Raw genomic sequence first — 19,441 nt, forward strand, 5'->3', positions numbered from 1 at the left:
ATGTATTACGCTATCAAACACAATTTATAAGCAATGAAGTTGAAAAAACGCAGACGGATGGCGTCAACGGAAGCAAAACTCGTTTTAGCTCAGTGGTTGATTGACAGGTCGAGGGGTGAGCTTCCCTGCTGTCTGACACGCATTCAGGACAGATTTACACCTTAAATGTGATGTGGCCACATGCGTTTTGACTGCCTTCGTATGAAGTTGTTGTGATCCGATCACAAAACGTTTTAGACACCATTTAGACCTGTATTTAGCACTGACCACTTGTGATCAGATCATCTGAAATGCATCTTAAATACCAGGTGTAAATGGGGTCAGGTGTGAACGGGGTCAGACATTCTAGGAAAGTGCCTCAGCAATAACTTGCAACTGCAATACAATGTGAAATGCAAGCAGCGATGAAGCAATTTGTCACACTACGTTCTAACTGGAAAAGCTACTTTAGAAAATAGCTAAGCGATTGTAACACCAAAGAAAAATTATTAATTACATTAGAAGCATCTCTTTTTTAATATGCTGTAAGTTACACTCCAACATGAAAAAACTACTTTATAATTCAATGTAAGGTGAAATGAATGAACTGCATTCAGAGAAAGGATTTTGTTTCAGTGCAGTGGGATGTCTTTGAAAGGTTTTGATGAAAGTCAAGGGTTATTTAGAATTACTTGTTAATGAGTTATTGATTTAAGCCGCAAGGCTGCTTTGTCTCTATGCTGAGCCCTTGTGTTAAAGGTCAGATAAAGTCTGTTCTTACTGCCCCTTATGCAACTAAATCTTAGTTGAAATATAGAAACAGCTTTCTCTTTTTTCCTAACTCGTGTAATGTTAACCACTGGTGTTACGTTTTGTGCGACACTACAATTTCACGCTTCAAGAAATATGATGGCCATATTGAAATATTGCCTCTGTGGAATAAGGAATAATTTCACACTGTGCACATTACTCAGACTGCTACTGTATGTGCTATTACTCACTGTCCTGACCGTAGTTAAAGACCCAGTCTCAGTATATGTTGCTTTCTATAAACCATGTGAAAGCACCTGGCGTACTTGGTTGTTCGCTGTAATTATTGTTACACTAATTATTTTCTTGCTTATGGTCTATACCAACACTGCAACTAATTTTTATAATGAGAATTGTATTTTTGTCTTGTTTTAAATTGTCTAAACGTTCCTAAAACAAGATGCATTTGCTTGAGAAGCAAAATTGCATAAGATGTTGAGACTTCAAAGAAACTTTTCAAAGAGAATCTTTAAAGAGCCCATATTATGCTAATTTACAGGTTCATGGTTTTATTTTGGGGGTCTACTAGAATAGGTTTACATGCTTTAATTTCAGAAAACACACTCTGATTTAGGTCCTGTCTCTTTAAAGCCCCCCTTTCTGAAAAGCCCAGTCTGCTCTGATTGGTCAGCTGGCCTAGTCTGTATTGATTGGTCAACTGCGTAGCGTGTGTGTCGGAAATGTAACGGCCCTTACCATAATTGAGTTTCAGGCTTCCTTAACAGCTGTAAACACTATTGTAACTATGGTAACAATGGCGTCGGTTTTTGCCGTACCAGTTTGAGTAAGAATCCGATAATTAAAGTTTGGAAGAACAAGCTGATCGACCAGAACCACGTGTGCAAGCACGACTTGAGCAGGACGTTTCACAGTGGCAAGTTTTAATTTTGTAGCTTTCTTACACGCACACTGTTGATTATTGTGAACCTAACAAAGCTTCAAGTAAAAGACAAGTAGTGCATCTAAGTTAGTCATCTTTTGCTGGAATGGGTGTAGCCGAACTTTTTTCGGCAAAGATATGAACGGAGAACAGAGGCTTAGTTAGTGAGCAAGTTAGCCGTGGACTACCGTGGATAGCGGGCATAACATTACAGCTTGTAATTATATAATTATATAAGACTCTTGAGATCGACCATTTTGTTACACAGTTTTAAGTAAAAGCCGGCCCGCAGCTGAATAGTAAACCCATACCAAAACAATAACATTACATTGCAAGTTAGCCGAGCACTACCGTGGATTGCAGACGTAAAATTACTGTTTGTAAAAATAAATCCATCTCCACACTTGCTCACTATTCATGATAGTAAGAATGACAAACAGTCTGCATAATTCTACACAATTGTAGGTAAAAGTGGACCCACAGCTGATTAGCAAAACTATTTCAACACAGTAACATTAGCTAGCAGGTTAGCAGAGGCCTACAGCTGTGCAATGGGTGTACACCATAGCAACAACACAAAGCTCCGCATTTGAACTCTCTGTAGCAGATAAATCCACAAATAATAAAGCATACTTAGGTTGTGATCCTGAAGCGCCAGATTGTCTCAACAAAGTGGGAACTGCATCATCTTTCAGGAGTAACTATCTTGAAAATCCAGAATTGGTTGTGGTTGTACTTCTAAATAATTAAAATAAAATGTAACCACTGATACTTCAATTTGTCTGCCTTTGGAAGTCCAAACAAAGAGGTTTTGCTTTTGCAGTGAAGAAAGCAGCGTCTTCTCGACATGGCAACAACACTAACCCAACTCATCCTGGCCTCAGCTATAACTACGTTTGTTTGAGGGCGGGCCAAAATAGCCCTTAGGCGAGCATTATGCAAATGTGTTACATAGTGACTAGATACTTTGTGGAAAAAATGGGTGGACTACAAGCCAGCCATTTCTTGTAGTTCTTGAGCAGTGTTGTCTGTGGGAGAGAATAACTCCCTTTTGCGTGGACTTTGTGCTTTGTAACTTTGCAGGCATTTATATGCACAAACAGCTATATTACACACCAAAGGAAAGGTAAAATCCCAAAAAGCATAATAGGGCCTCTTTAAGTTAGTTTTTCTTACCCCATTAGCAAATGTATTTAGATGTATTTCATTTTAAGGACGTTAACATATTTTTACTGATAAGCAGAATTATTTTAATGATCAATGATGTCCCAGTATGTTTTGAAGTCAAGAAAACGTACTGTAGTAGTGTTTAATTCACATGTCCTGCTAAAATTTTTTTACTTCCCTATAAAACACCATAAAGAATTAATAAGAATTGAGATGTTAGTTGTAATCAGTCTCTCTGTGATGTGTCAGTCTGCAGATTCAGGCAGTGAATGAGATTGGTGCTGGTCCCCTGTGCTCTCCCCTGCTAGCTCGCACCCGGCCGCTGCCCCCTGTCCCTCCCAGACTGGAGTGCACTGCCGCTGGACCCCAGAGCCTCAAACTGAAATGGGGAGACAACAGCAATGCCAGGAGCCTACTTGGAGACGAGATGATCTACAATCTGCAGATGGAGGACAAGAACAGAAGGTGAGTTTCTCTCTATCATGCCTTATAAACAGCTATAGATGGTGTGGAAGGGCATGATGGTCAACAAGTTGTCCAACAACCGACTAGTTGATTACTTAATCTGACTAGTTTTTGTAGATTTAATTTTTTACCCTAATATTTTTAATGGCGATGCTGTAAAGGGAATGAATTTAGAAACATAATTTCTCAGAGATGGTTTTAGCATGCTGTACTTTAGATTTTAAATCACCTGCTATGAGCAGTGTTCCCAATATTATATTTAATCCTAGGGGCTCTGTTTTCTGTGGTGACTATGATGGTTTTCTGCAAAAAAAGGTTATAATATAGCTTTAAAGGTCAAAGCTATTTAGCATATATATGTCAATCTGTCACTTTATTGAAGCTGTGCTTTCTTGGATTCAAACTGCATTTGTTGTTGGTTGGTCTATACATAAATATGCAGATGGATGCTTTTGGCTGTTAGGGCGCATCTTACTCTGTTTTTCAGTGTCGTGCGTCATGAGCATTGCATTTTTAACATGACATGTCAAGTTAAAAATAATCTAACTTTTAAAAGCATGCCTTAAGAGCCTGGTGTTTTGCTCCATTATGTTGTGCTCTATTTAGCCTTTTCTTGTCTTTTTTTTTTTTTCTGGTTCTGTCGGACCTTAATAATTCAGAGTTTTCTTAAGTCCAACTAGATAACTAATCATTCAGACAACCCAATGACTAGTCAATTTTGACATATGTAGTTTTGCACATCTAGAAGAAAAATTTAATTACATTTGTGAGCAGACTGTGAACAATGATTTATTTTGGTCTAGGTGAACTGTCAGTTGATGCTACCAAGGTACTATTATAAGTAATTAAAAGTGTGTAATATCTGTCACACAGACGTCACCAAACGAATTGCTAAAATATTGTTTTACTTCCCCCATCTGCTATTGAACAAACAGATAGTCCCACCTCAAACGCAACGTTGCTGTGTTAGGCTGGCCAGGACGCTCAAACAAACAGAGTAATGTTTAATAGCGTGAAAAAAAGAAGCGTTTACACTTTTTGCTGCATTCAACCTGTAAATGACTTGCTTGTAGTTGGCTCTGCATATTAAGCTAGGATAGGAGAAAGTGTTTACCGGACACACCTGTACTGCAGTCAGGCCACTGCACTTTTAACCTACACAATTCACAGTGTGGCTCATATCCTAATTTAATTGTTACTGTTGATTGTTTTCTTTGGCAAAGTGGCATGTTGGAGGTCTTTGTGAGCGGGCAACAAGCCTGACAGATGGGAATCTAATGAAAACAATGAATTCCCAACCAGCACTTTTGAAAAGCAGCGTTAATCTAGTTAATTTTCTAATTGTTCTCTTTAGGATGTTTGTAACGTGCTTCAGAGGATGATTTGGTGGAAGCATTTTTTTTTTTTACCAAATTCAATTACCAAATAGCATCCCCCGTTTTATGCCTCGTGCCAGGGTCTGTCCAGTATATTTTATTGGATTGTGATGCTTTTAATACCTTGAGGGAATTGTTTTAATGACTGTATCTTTTATTACATTTTAACCAGGTTTTTGCCATAAAAATAGCTGGTATGGTGTTGTAAGGGGGTTCAGTGGAAAGGAGGAGGCGAGAACCGGCTTGACAACTTAAATAATAATTTAATAAATAACTTAAATAAAACACACAACTAAAAACACACAGCACAGCTGCCTGCAATTCTCTCTCTCTCGAACTGTTGTCCCCGGCCACCTTTATCCCTCGCGCGCCCCATCAGGCTGATTGGGGACCGGGTGTGTCTCATTCCATCCCGGCCCCGCCCTCCTCAGCTCTACAGGTGTTATATCACAAAAAAACTAAAACACCAATTATTAATATTATATAAATTCATTTTAGATTCATATTTGTGAAGTTAAGGCCTAAACTAGGCATTCAGTCATTCTTTATGTCTTATTCTGTGTAGACAATATCAATTGGTAACATAATTTCTTCTTGACCTTGTGCAATAACTCAGATCAAAGCAGAGTAATGACAATATTTACTAAAGTCCTAAGATTCAATTAGTGTGTATAAGAGTTTGGTAAACAATTCTTTGTTTCTTGGTATGCTTATGATAATTGCTTCAGTTGCTTAATCAGAATGTAATGGCAGCAGAATCCGGAGAATTCAAACTGGATTCAGCATGGCTCTGAAATGGACTCTGAACGTTCTATGGTACACCCGGAATCCTATCACAGGTCAGATTGCCATAGTAACCACACATGTACTATCCATCAGATGAACAATAGCAGATATTGAGTCAGACCACTTCTCTTTGGACCCCTCCTTTTGTATTTTTCTTTCTCTTTGAAAAATCCTTTCTTCTGGATTGTGTTTTATAATCCATTTGGTGCAACATGTTGAAGCTGGTCTTGTTTAGTAATATTAATTTGTGTCCACATGAAGGATTATGCCTCCTCTTAATATGTGCACTTTCCTGCTACACAATATGCATGACACAATATGCATGAGACAATAGGCAAACAATACATGTATGGTCTACTGCATCTTTTGAGATTTTGAAGTGTGCAACCAGTCAACACTTCAAACTGAAGAGCTGTCAGAATAAAAAAAAGTAAAAAATGTAATCAAATAAAGTACCATAGGTTCCAAGAAAGCTGTTTCTCGTGGTTAAATTTAACTTGTTTAAAATTGTGTTATGGTTGTTGTTATAACGTCATAGGTCAAAGAACTTACCAGGCAAAAGTGCATCTGCCAGGTAGGCACTATGTCTGGGAATGTTATACTACACACCTGCATACTTAAAGAACGTACTTCATCAGTGGTTGAGAGTTTCGTCAAATTCAGTACAGAAATTCAGATGCAGCCTATGATTCCTAGCCAGCTGCTTAAAAACTTTCCAAAACAAGCCAGCCTTGGATGGAGATGCAATGGCAACATGAAATCAAACATGATGAGGAGAGCTATTTTTCTCCCTTTACCAAAGCCCAGGTTGACAGGGCTTTAAAAAAGACATTAAGTATTAACTTTGGGTCACTGGTTCGTTATCATCTCATTAGTTAGACATCAAGCTGGCAGGAATTCTTTGTGATTGGCAACATGCCTCTGGAAGCAGTCATTAAATACCAGCTGTTGCTTTATTCTCCATTTTGACTCGAGGGGTTTGTGTATTGGACAGATATTTTGCTAGAATGGCACAGATCATGATCGGCTGTTACCTAGAGCTGTCTGCCAATACCAGATGTTTTCACCTAATTTAATGTAATTGAGACAAAACAAAGGTTAGATTGTATTTAAAAAAAAAAGTCTGGGGCTGATTTACAATGTCCTTTGTTTGTCTTACATTCACAAAAATAGGAATAAAAGAGCATCCCCTAACTATTGATTTGTGATGTACTGATATTTTTGGTTGTTTTTATCTTTTAAAGAATGTAACTTCAGCAAATGTTAACATTAATTTCTTGAAAAAAAAAAAAATGCTTTATGGATGAGTTGGAACAGGAAGGAGGTATTTACACCGTCACTTCATGCATGTTTACTGATCGGATTGCTATGCGATTGAATAAGCACATTTAATTTACACTTGGCCACATCAATGTGTCTCCACCAAACGGATATAAATTCGATCTTCAATTCCCGCGCTATATGCAGATAAAACAGAGTTCACGTCCATGATCGTGCTAATGCCAGGCTGCAAATTATACTTTTTGTATCATGTTTTATATCATGTAGGTCCCCCTTGTGCTGCCAAAACAGCTCTGATCCATCGAGACATGGACTCCACAAGACCTGTGAAGGTGTCCTGTGGTATCTGGCACCAAGACGTTAGCAGCAGATCCTTTAAGTCCTGTAAGTTGCAAGGTGGGGCCTCCATGGATCAGACTTGTTGGTCCAGCACATCCCATAAATGCTCAATCGGATTGAGATCTGGGGAATTTGGAGGCCAAGTCAACACCTTGAACTCTTTGTCATGTTCCTCAAACCATTTCTGAACAATTTTTGCAGTGTGGCAGGGCACATTATCCTGCTGAAAGAGGCCACTACCATCGGGGAATACCGTTGCCATGAAGGGGTGCAGCAATCTTTTGGTAGCTGGTACGTATCAAAGTAACATCCACATGAATGCCAGGACCTAAGATTTCCCAGCAGAACATTGCCTAGAGCATCACGTTGCTTCCGCCGGCCTGCCTTCTTCCCATGGTGCATCCTGCTGCCATCTCTTCCCCAGTTAAATGACGCACACGCACCCGGCTTCCCACATGGTCTAAAAGAAAAAGTGATTCATCAGACCAGGCCACCTTCTTCCATTGCTCCATGGTCCAGTTCTGATGCTCACATGCCTATTGTAGGCACTTTTGGCGGTGGACAGGGGTCAGCATGGGCACCCTGACCGGTCTGCGGCTACGCAGCCCCATACGCAGCAAGCTGCAATGCACTGTGTGTTCCGACACCTTTCTATCGTGGCCAGCATTACGTTTTTCAGCAATTTATTTGTACTGCAGTAGCACTTCTGTGGGATCGGACCAGACAGGCTAGCCTTTGCTCCCCACACGCATCAATGAGCCTTGGGCACCCATTACCCTGTCGCCGGTTCACCGGTTGTCCTGCCTTGGACCACTTTTGGTGGGTAATAGCCACTGCATACCGGGAACACCCCACAAGACCTGCCGTTTTGGAGATGCTCTGACCCAGTCGTCTAGCCATCACAATTTGTCCCTTGTCAAAGTCACTCAGATCCTTACACTTGCCCATTTTTCCTGCTTCAAACACATGAAATTCAAGAGCTGACTGTTCACTTGCTGCCTAATATACCCTTGACAGATGCCATTGTAACGAGATAATAAATGTTATTCACTTTACCTGTCATTGGTTTTAATGTTGTGGGTGATCAGTTTATGTGGCTTGAACAGTCAGATGCATTTACACTTGACCTAGTTTTGTCTAAGCAGGTGTGTCCACAATTTTGACTGATAGTCTAAATAAAATATATTTGTTTCAGGTTTTTCACAATCTACAGAGGCCCAAGCCACACATATAAGGTACAGAGACTAAATGAATCGAGCAGCTACTGTATCAGGATTCAAGCTGTGAGCGAGGCAGGAGAGGGCCCTTTCTCTGAAGTACACACTTTCCATACCACCAAGTCTGTGCCTCCAGCACTCAAGGGTAAATGATCCTCTTACAAGCACATCAACACATTGCTTCATGCCACATATGTGTTCATGCACTGCACCTGCCTATATTCAATGTTTATAGCAAACGTTGTGTGTTATCTTATAGCCCCCAAAGTGGTACAGTTGGAAGGGAATGTGTGTGAGGTCAGTTGGGAGAGCATTCCACCAATGAGAGGAGACCCCATTAGCTACATCCTACAGGTGTTGGTGGCCAGAGAGTCTGAATACAAACAGGTGAGTTCAGATACTTCTCGTCTTAAATCACAGTGGCCCCAACGAGTAACGGGGCACTTAAGCCACACTTCCAAATATATGAACATTATTGCATTAGTTGATAAAATATCAAACCATTTATTTGAAAGAAATATAGCGCTAACATTTTTACCTATTCAATGACATTCAGCGTGGCTTACAAGTGTCCAAATACTTTTTGGGCCACTGAAGCTTTAGGTGCTTTTTCATTACAATTAGTTTGAGACATTAATCTACAGTAGTTGATGAACAGAGTTTGAAAATGATAGGATTTGTGTTTGAGTTGAATCTCACATGTCTAAATATATGCTGCCAGAAAGTATTAGTATTCTACGGCTGATGTTGATGCCATTGCTGATGGCTTGATAGAGGCAAATGACCGGCTCATCTATCATTCCTTCTATTGAAGGAAATAATGGCCTGCATTTTAAAACACTTTGTTGACTATGCAGGGTTGTTATTTTTGACTTGAAAATGCAAGCATTTCAAGGTTCACTGATTATTTCTGTGATTTGGACACTCAGGTAATAAAGGAAAACAACAAATCAAAAGACAGAGTGCAGAGGGGCAAAGGGAGTAGTAGTATTATCATTATCATTCACTTCACAAGTGACATGACTGCACACATTTTTGTCCATTGTTATGAATTGAAAGGATCTTAGGTTAAATGGCCACATTAGTGGATCAGCCAGTACACCATAAATCCACCCAGCAAAACCTGTTGTGAAGGCCGTAAGGTCTCTCAAGGAAGTGCATGGATGCTTTTTGTCATGGTGAAAACAAGCTAGTCATATCCTTTCCTGCGCACAGTTGTTTCTCCTATAGATAGATAGGTAGATAGATAGACTTGTTTTCAGAGAACATATATTACATATATATCTATTATTATATAGGGATAGTTCACCCAAAAATGAAAATGATTTCATCATTTACTCACCCTCATGCTATCCCAGACATTTTTCTTCTTCTGCAAAACACAAGCGAAGATTTTTAGAAGAAAATTTCAGCTCTGTAGGTCCATATAATGCAAGTCAATGGGGTCCAACACTTTCAAACTCCAAAAAGCACACAAAGGCAGCATTAAAGTAATCCAATTGACTCCAGTGTTTTAATCTGTCTCCTGAAGCGATCCAACTGGCTTTTGGTGAGAACAGACCAAAATGTAACTCCTTTTCACTAAATCTTGACATCACCAGTCTCCTTTGTAATCTTGCTTTCAAGCTCGATTACATTTCATAGCGCCACCTAGTGCTTTGCGCATGCATCAAGCACTAGAAAGATTCATCGAGCTTGAAATCACGATCATTTGTAGAGACTGAAATGTCATGATTTATAGTGAAAAAGGAGTTATATTTTGTCTGTTCTATCCCAAAACCGACTTTTATGCTGCCTTTGTGCTTTTTGGAGATTTAAAACTTTGGTCACCATTCACTTGTATTATATAGACCTACAGAGCTGAGATCTTCTAAAAATCTTCTTTTGTGTTCTGCAGAAGAATGTCATACACATCTGGGATGGCATGAGGGTGAGTAAATGATGAGAGAATTGTTATTTTTGGTTGAACTATCCCTTTAATATATGTTCTCTGAAAACAAGTCTTAATATCTTAATAATCTTAACTATCTGTCTATCTATAGTTGAAGTCAGAAGTTTAAATACTTAGTTTGAAAATGACTTTTTTAACCACTCCACAGATTTCATATTAGCAAACGATAGTTTTTGCAAGTCATTCAGGACATCTTCTTTGTGCATGACAAAAGTAATTGTTCCAACAGTTGTTTACAGACAGATTGTTTCACTTTTAATTGACTATATCACAATTCCAGTGGGTCATGAGTTTACATACACTAAGTTAACTGTGCCTTTAAGCAGCTTGGAAAATTCCAGAAAATTATGTCAAACTGTTTTAAGGATGTTTAGATATTTTTACTTTGAAAACAAGATAAAAATACTGATTAAGAAAATTATTTTGGCAGTCCAACAACTGCATGCTGTCTATACTGTCTGTAAGCAGAGATATTGGATTGTTTCCTGTTACTGTGCTAATGTGTGCCTTGTCCTGTCAGCTGGTGAAATGGACATGAGAAGTAATGAGTGTGTTACATGCATGTAAATATAAGTTAAGCAGTAGTGCATGTGGAGCGTGGAGCCTAACCCTGCCTTCCATTTGCACTGTTTCTGGAATCTCTATGTATCTGTGTTGATGAGGCTGTGGATACACAGTCTGCCTTGGAATTTAGCTGCAAAGCTCTCTCTCTCTCTCCATTTAATCTTCCTATTACATGATACACACACAAATCTATAGACCCAGCAGGGTTTCAACACCAATAGGGTTACATAGCCTGTGTCTATTTTCTCAGTGTTATCCCTGATAGGTAATTTTCACCCACCTAATTGTACAGCTAATGGAGTTTACTTGCATGTTATCCTGCATTATGAAAGCACATCCAGATTGTTATCAAACATCTCGCCATATTTTAGTTAGTGATGGATTTCTGTAAATGGACAGCATTATGGCCCTATTAGCTGTCTAAGCAATATCACACATGCAACAGTGCTGTTGTACAGAATATCAGTATGGCTGTGTTTCGGACAAAGGCACAAGACCTCAGGTAATTACAGCTGTTCTGATATTCAGTTCAGTGGCTTGATTGCATTTATGTAATAGTTATATAAACAAAAACTTAATATAGAGTAACTGAGCTTTCAGACACAATATGGCAAGCTGTTTTGTTCATTTTTGTTTGCTAGCAATGATTGTTCAGTTACGATTTGTGAACCTTAAGAGTTGAAATTATATTTAGTAATTATTGACATGTCATTATATCCAAAATCAACACTTTTGCTGATTTTCCAATCAAATTCTTTTATTTACTCTATTAAGCTTGTCTTTTGCTTTCGGCAATGAGTAATAGGCTTTCATAACGAAGGCTGTTTCTCTCTCAGTTTTAGATCCTCTTCAGAACTCAAATGGCTTCGGGTTTTATTCCTCCTACATGCTCGCTACCACAAACACTTAGATGCAAATGGAAAAATGAAATACTAGCTGTCAAAGAGCGTTGCCAGAGACCATTCAGATTAAGTTTATCTTTTTTAATGCATTATACTGTTGAGGTGGACAGTTTCCATATATTAGTATTTACAGTACAGTGGAATGTGTATTTCATTGGACACAACAGGAGCTTTTGTAATCAGACATAGCCAGAGTCTGGTGTGCACTATAAGGTGGAATATTTGTTCTCCTTCTCAATAATAAATGTTGAGGACTCCTGAATCAATTTTTGTACATTTACGTTTTCTCAAGCAGTCTTTGGAGAGAGATCAAAAATGGACTCAGATGCGGCTTTATTCATAAACAGTAGTATACCACAAAAATTCTTGGATTAATGTTGAGCTATAGCAGTGTTGACACTGGATTTCCAAGTTTTGTTTTAGTTCAAACAATTTAAAATGTCTAGTCTTGATGTAATGTGTCTAAACGGATCGTGCCGTGGCACCTCATCCATGCGACTGGAATAAACATTGAAGATCTCAATATTTAGCTTCTGGCTTAGCTGTGGTATTAGCACTGCATGATAATATGCAACTCGGGCACATTTTGGTTCCTTATTGCTGATTCTTCTAACAATGTCAACAAATGAAAAATGTCCATCATCGTAGTGGTAAATAAGAAAGGTTACAAATTGTGGGTGGCTTATGAAACTGACCTGGCAAGACAGTAAATATGATCCTACCAAGAGACTTCCTCCATAGGCAGGAGGTCCTCAAGTTTATAATGCCTATGTATTACTAGTCCTTACATTACTGTTTGTAAATGCTTCACATTCTTTTACCTCAATACTGTTTTTAATGTCTCTCATTATTGTTTTTAACCATCCTCTTATACACCATAGTACATGTACCATTTCAGGAAAAAGTATGTGAACCCTTGAATCTTCACAGTCTGCATAAAGAAATAACACACAAACAATGATACGTTTTCATGTCTGTCTTGAACACACCAAGTAAACATTCACTTTACAGGGTGAAATTAATGACTTCTAGAAAAGCAAACTAGAGTCAAGGGTCAGCTAACCTGTCCAATTAATGAGACAAGACTGGAGGGGTTGGTCAGAGCTGCCCTTTACAAACTAATTTTGAGTTTGCTTGTCTCTAGAAGCATTATGTATTGCTCAAACAAAAGAGAACTCCAAACACATTCTGTTCCTGATGGTGTCCAGAGTGAGTTTTCCACAGCATTTGAACATATAAAGTGATATAGTTGTCTTTTTCAAAAAACTTCTTTCTTTCTCTCGTTTCAGTTGTATAAGGGAGAGGACACCACCTTCCAGATCTCGGGCCTGCAGAATAACACAGACTATCGGTTCCGTGTTTATGTGTGTCGCCGTTGCCATGACAGCACTCAGGAGCTGTGTGGACCCCTCAGCCCATCCTCGCACTTCACACTGCGCCGTACAGAGCTTGCCCTACCCGGAGATCTCAGCTCCATGGAGACAAGCAAGCCCACCGGCATGTTTGCCACAGACGAACGCTTTGCGGCGGTCTTAGTCGGGGCTTTTGCAGCCCTTTCCTTCCTCATCGCTTTTGTGGTGGAAATTTTCTTCATGAAATGAGATATTAATAAATAAATAAAAACAGATACAGCAGCCAGCCAAGAAAGAAAACATTTACATTTGAGTGACACACACAATCACTAAGGTATACATCTGATGCAACGTACTGTAGTCTGAGTATGTATACAGGCTCTCTTTCTTGTCTTTTGGTCTAATTTTGTATCCTCTCTCTCAGTTTCTCTGTCTTTACAATGCCTTCTCCATGCTGCCTGTACAATCGCTGTTTCACACACTCTTTTACAGTGTGTGAATTTTTCTCGGTGGAAGCCTGAACTCTTTGCCGCACATTGGGGAAGCAAAATCACATTATCGAGCCTTACAAAGATTTGTGCGATAGCCTGTTTTGCATGCTTACATTGTACATTGAATCCCTTTAAGTGTACGTATATGTTTGAAGGAAAATGTATTATATTTTCTCCACATTTATGGCCTTTCTTTGTTGTATCCAAGTGTGCTTCATGGCATTTGTTTCACAGCCATATACAAGTTGTTGGAATCATAGCTTTATCATGATACACGTGGTAATATCCTGATATTTAGTACAACAGCATGATTGCGAGTGCGATATTGCTGTTATACAACAGTTCTATAAACAAAGTAACAGTATAGAGTAACTTGCATTTGAGACACAACATGGCCTGTTAATATGGTTTGTCTATATTCACAAACAGTGAAGCATCCCTGTTATACTAAATATCAGCACCCTTGGAGCGTCGCTTGTCCAATCAGATTCGAGGACCGGAACTAACTGTTGTATAAATAGTAACATCCCTCAATCAGATTTCATTCAGTCCACTTTTTGTATAATAATGTGATATTCACATGTATTGTACTTCACAGTACACATCAACACAATAGAAACACTTAAAACTGTTACCGTATTAAGGCTGGTGTAAAGCCCCCTTAAGCATTAAGCTGCCAAAGTAAATTGCAATCCAAGTGTGGTTTAAGTGATGCTGCTATTGTTTGTTTGTTTTTCCTAAGAACGGAATCAGTTACCTAATATATATAGATATAAATATAAGTCTATAAAATTCTATAGAGGTATTGTAATATAAAATAACAATGAGTTTGAAGTAGATATCTCTTTCGGAGCGTGTCAGTTCACAATAAATGGTGCTTTGTAAATCTGTGGTCAGTAGTGGTGGCGATTGAGGGTAAGGGAGTTTAATGTGCCCTTTGCCACTACACACCCTCCCGGTAAAGAGAATGGGTCGCTTTTTGGATGCTGTATCGTCTCGACCCTGACTGGTCATTTAGTCTTGGGGTGTCTGTCCTAAGGTGTAGGCTGCATGCATGAGCATGTCACACAGGGCTACTTCCTTGCCTTCCTGCCCCCTCAACGATGTGGCTAGGCTAATGTCGCCTTCTTAGTTGACTGATTCTTGGGCTCTGTATGGTGTCTGTAGATCCAGGGACTGGCTGATGGCAAGTCACAATAGCCAGTGTGTACAGTAGCTGTGAAACCAACATTGCCTGCTTTTCTGATGTTCACTCTGTGAATTGCGTTCGTAACCATTTCGCCTCACAACTTCACCCTCTGTTTTTTTTTTATCTGTACTGCCCTACAAAGACAGGATGCAGTAACTACATTAGCACAGAAATTGAGAACAATTGCTTCGAAGTTTATATAGTGTTGATTGTATAGTTTATAGATCATTTTCTCATAATATTTTCTCTGAATCTGAGCATAGTTGAGCCAAATCTGTATGTCACAGGACAGATCACAGTCTAAGAGGCCGTTCTGACTGAACACGTTCTTGCGCTAAAAGAGCTAGATGTGGAGCAGTGCAGTGAATAGAAAAGAACAAGGGTATCTCGTGGCCCATTGTTAAAAGTTGACTTGACGCAGCATCTAAACGCAGCACTACTGCGTGAGATTTTTTTTTTAAAGAGCTGCGCCGCAATGGTAAAAAATGTCCATCCAGTGGATTTTTACATAGAAATGAATAAAAAAACAGCACATATGGATCTAAAAATGTGTTCTGTGTTGGCGGCTATGGCCACATTTACACTGTCAACCTATTCTGATGTTTTGTTTGCGGATATCTGGGATATGCAAGTATAGGTCTCTGCAGAACAAAAATAGGTGTTTTCCAATCTGTGGACATTTTCAAACCGGGATGGGCATTTCTAAACTATCCAATGAAAGTATGGAATCTCAATGTAGTAATCAGTGGGTGTTTCCAAACCAGGATGGGCGTTTCTAAACTATCCAATGAAAGTAGGGAATCTCAGTGGTTTGAAAATGGCCACTGATTGGGAAAAGCACATTTTTGTTCTGCAGAGACATAAGTCTCGGGATATTCGCAAAATCAGATCTGTCACATGTGTAAACAGCAAAAAAAAACACATATTTGCTAGACTTTTATGTGTGTTTCTAAATCTGATATATATCTGAACATCTAAACTACATCTGAACACTCATCCGATTCGCCTCATATTTTTTATCATTAATATCCACTGTAATGGAAGTATTGTTTATACAGTATATGTGCATATCTTACAAAGTAATACTGGAGCTACAGGATGTCAGCCCATTTTGAAATTTCAAGCATGCATTTTGCAAAGAGGAGATGTAAGAGATCTGATTTCAGTCATACTATAACTCGGCTTTGGGAAGAAAATGAAAGAAAAGAAAAAGGTGTAGTTACTGTGTCTTTGCAGGGCAGTATGGCCCTACATGTATTGAATGTTTCATCTTTTTTTAATCCATGAAAAGCCAGTTGGAAATTTCTAAGGTGCTTTATTAACATCATTGTCAGTGCAGCAGTGAACTCCTCCGCCTGCTGCACCTTTTAGCGATGACAGATGTTCATGCCAAAACAGCCTGATGTGCTTGCAGTGCATCTTTAGCCAACTAAAGGTACAAACCAGCAGATCCCATTGATCCAAAGAGTTTCTCAAACATTACACTTGCAGAGCAGTTTGGAAATTATGTAAAAGGAGAAAAAAAGGGGGGTTCGAGGCAGGGCGTGGCCAGCAACTGTCTGCAAGCCACGTCCCTTTTCCCCTGACTGACAGCCTGTATTGTACCTCAGGGACATGGACTTTTCAGAGGTGAAGAAGCAAATACTGTGTTTCTGAGAGGGTGCTGCGAACACCAAACTTTACAGAATGATAATGATATTGCTGTCATCACTATGGTAGCATCATTCCGTTGTCTGCCTCTGCAGTTTTTTGATGCATATTTAATCTGTTTTCTCGCCTAAGCTGTGCCTTGCTCCAGTTGTCCGTAAGCAGAATCGTGTACTAGCTCGCAGTATACCTTTGCCAAAGTTATTGGGAAAGTACGGTATCATTCTTTTTAGGGTTATTTATATACTATCTGTTGTATACAGTACTTTAAATGGCAATTAAAGTGCAATCTTCCTTTATTTATTTTTCAAGAAATTAAGAGATGTAGTTATGTACTAATTTTTTTCTCTCTTGTAGCATGTTTTTTTTCCTGGTTTTTATTTGATTTTATTTTTTATGTATTGTAGATTAACGATTAAGGCCAGCATTCCTTTCATTCATAATTCTGATTGTTTTCTTTTATTAATTTGGAACAGGTAGCATGTACCATGCTGAATCATTTATATATAACCAAATGCCTGTACATTTCCTGTCAGAAAGTGCCGCAACTCCAGCTAATTGTCTTTTCATAGAGAACTGTAGCAAATGTAAGCTTTTTGTATTATTTGTGAGTGTGTGATGGGACATACAGTACGTAGTAGCTACATTTGATATTGCTAAAGAGTTTAATGAAGCTTATGTTATCTTACTGTTTGCCAAAGCAGAGGCTTGTCCAATTTATTTTGCTTTTTGTTTGTTTATTTAAAGGGTTACATGATAAATCCTTTGACACTAAAAATTGATTTTCTTGAAAAGGAAAAACATACTTTTTAGTCAAACTTAATCTGTGATTACACTTTCTTTTTTGTAGTGAAAATTGTGCCATTATTTGAGTAATCTTTCTGAGGTGAAATTTTATATGATATTTCACAATGAAAAGAAAAGCAAAGCAATCAAACTGTTTTGAGGCAAATTACATTTCTCATTTTCCTTTTTGTTTTTTTTTTTTTTTTTTTTTTTATATAAGACATGACATGGCGCAATAGTGAACTTATTCCAGTATTTTTGCTATGGAATTATATACAAAGATATATAGTATGACAGCTAACAGAAATGAAGCACTTTTTTAGCAAAACTTTAATCTTTATTATTTTTTTATCTTGATTTATCTTGATGAAACTGTATTTTCTAGTCAGTGTAAGAACTGTCATAAATATTTCAATAAAACTGGCCCACAAAAGCTTGAACATATTAAGTGGAAAGTCTGAAAGTCCACTGGTGTTCCTGTATTGTTGGTGATTTTGTTTTTTGTTTTGTTTTTTTGCGATTATAAGTAATATCCCAATATTACTTATAATGCCAAAATAATAATAATAATAATAATCTGCCAACAGTACAGGAACACCAGTGAGTGCTGGAAAAGCTCTGACTCCTGACAAGTGAGTGCTGGAAATATGACTTATGTTTTTCTTTTGTCTTTTGTTTCTCTCTCTCTCTCTCTCTCTCTGGTCCTTGTAAAAAATTTAAAAAAAGAAAGAAAAACACATGTTTGTGGCCCAAGTACAGTTTTGTATTTTTATATTGTATTTTATTCTGTTTTATCTGTTTAACTTGTTGCTTTATTTTAAATATGAAAATGAATTTGAAAATTATGGTTTGAAGATTGATCAACTCTCAGAGTCCTCCCAAGAAAAATGTATAGAAACCGTAAGTATATTCCAATGTTTTTCCAAAAAGTGTATTTTACCTCACAGTTTAAAAAAGAAAAGGAAAAATATATATACAACTCACAATTTAAAAAGAAAGAAAAGGAAAAATATATATACAGTAAAACATTCCAGGCTTGACATGATCTACAACTTTTAAAGTAATATTTTTTTTTCTTATATTGTAAATGTTAGACAATTTCATATGCATATATATAAAAGAAACTGCCATATCAATGTTAATGTATAGATTTTTGCAAATACTACCCTATGTATGTAAGACTTAAATGTATCTGTAGCGTATATGTAATATATTTATACCCAATAAATGTTTTAATTTTTTCGGACAGATTTTTCTATCAGAGATGTTTAGCTTTTTCAGATATATATCAAATAGAGCTTATGATTGAATGATTCTAGTCACTCATTTTTGTGTCTGTTGCATGTGCTGTATGCGGAAGTGCAGAATTTACATGTTCTAAAAATCTCATCTTAACATAATGAGCTGCAAATTTTCTTCATGGATCCTGTATTTTACGATGCTAACTTCTGTTTATGTCCACATTCTTAAACCCCCACTAAGTAGGAGTTATTAAAAGGTTATCCTACAATTGTGCTGGGTTTTTTTATTATTTTTTTTTTTTTGGAGACAGAAAGATGTGTTAATTGAAGTGGAAATGCAATCCACAGCAATAAAGTGCCACTTATAAACTTGCTTAAGAGGGGGTTAATAAACCTGTCAAGATTCATAACCCTGCTGAAAAAAGCTGCTGGTCTTTGCTGGGCAGGCTTGTCTGGTTTTAGAGTGGTTTTAGGTACTCTTTTACTGATCAGGCTTGGAGACCAGCTTGCCAACCAGCTGAGCACTAGCATGGCCAGGCTTGGAGACCATAAAAAAGCAGTGCTATATTTCTCCAATGAAAACAGAGACAGACAAGTGCTTTGCTTTTCAAAGTAAGATGGTATTAAAGTCTGATGGGGGGTGGTGGGGGGGTTCAGCAAAAGTAAAACATTTGTCTTTGTTTTCATTAGAGAAATTTAGCACTGTTTATCAATGAATTAGGTTTTTTTCTCTCTCCCTCTCTCTTGCTTTCAATTTAAATTAAATTTAAAGTACATTCTTGGAATGATTCACACAACAAATAATGACAAAAGAGAATAATAATAATAATAAAGTAACATAAAATATAAAATAAAGTACAAAGTAATGAATAAAGTAAAAGTAACAATTTACACTATAAAATAATCATTTAACAAGACATTAATGAACTTATTCAATGTGTGTGTTTATTCATGGCTTTTTAAGTGTTTATTATATAATGTATATTGTCATTTTTTTGTTACTGATGAGTAACTATCC

At 37.8% G+C, this 19,441-nt stretch overlaps 1 protein-coding gene across 5 annotated transcripts in view; it reads left to right on the plus strand.

Moving 5' to 3' along the window:
* LOC127442282 (fibronectin type III domain-containing protein 3B-like) overlaps positions 1-18,432 on the plus strand; it is a 229,482-nt gene extending 211,050 nt beyond the window's left edge. For all 5 annotated transcript variants that reach the window (XM_051700180.1, XM_051700181.1, XM_051700179.1 and 2 more), the window contains 4 exons: positions 3,086-3,301; positions 8,279-8,445; positions 8,560-8,687; positions 13,007-18,432. In XM_051700180.1, coding sequence (XP_051556140.1) covers positions 3,086-3,301; positions 8,279-8,445; positions 8,560-8,687; positions 13,007-13,318 — 823 coding nt within the window. In that variant the 3' untranslated portion in view covers positions 13,319-18,432. The remainder of the gene's footprint in view (positions 1-3,085; positions 3,302-8,278; positions 8,446-8,559; positions 8,688-13,006) is intronic.
* Positions 18,433-19,441: the final 1,009 nt, after the last annotated feature.

Source organism: Myxocyprinus asiaticus, chromosome 6 (assembly GCF_019703515.2).
Source record: "Myxocyprinus asiaticus isolate MX2 ecotype Aquarium Trade chromosome 6, UBuf_Myxa_2, whole genome shotgun sequence".
NCBI lineage: Eukaryota > Metazoa > Chordata > Actinopteri > Cypriniformes > Catostomidae > Myxocyprinus > Myxocyprinus asiaticus.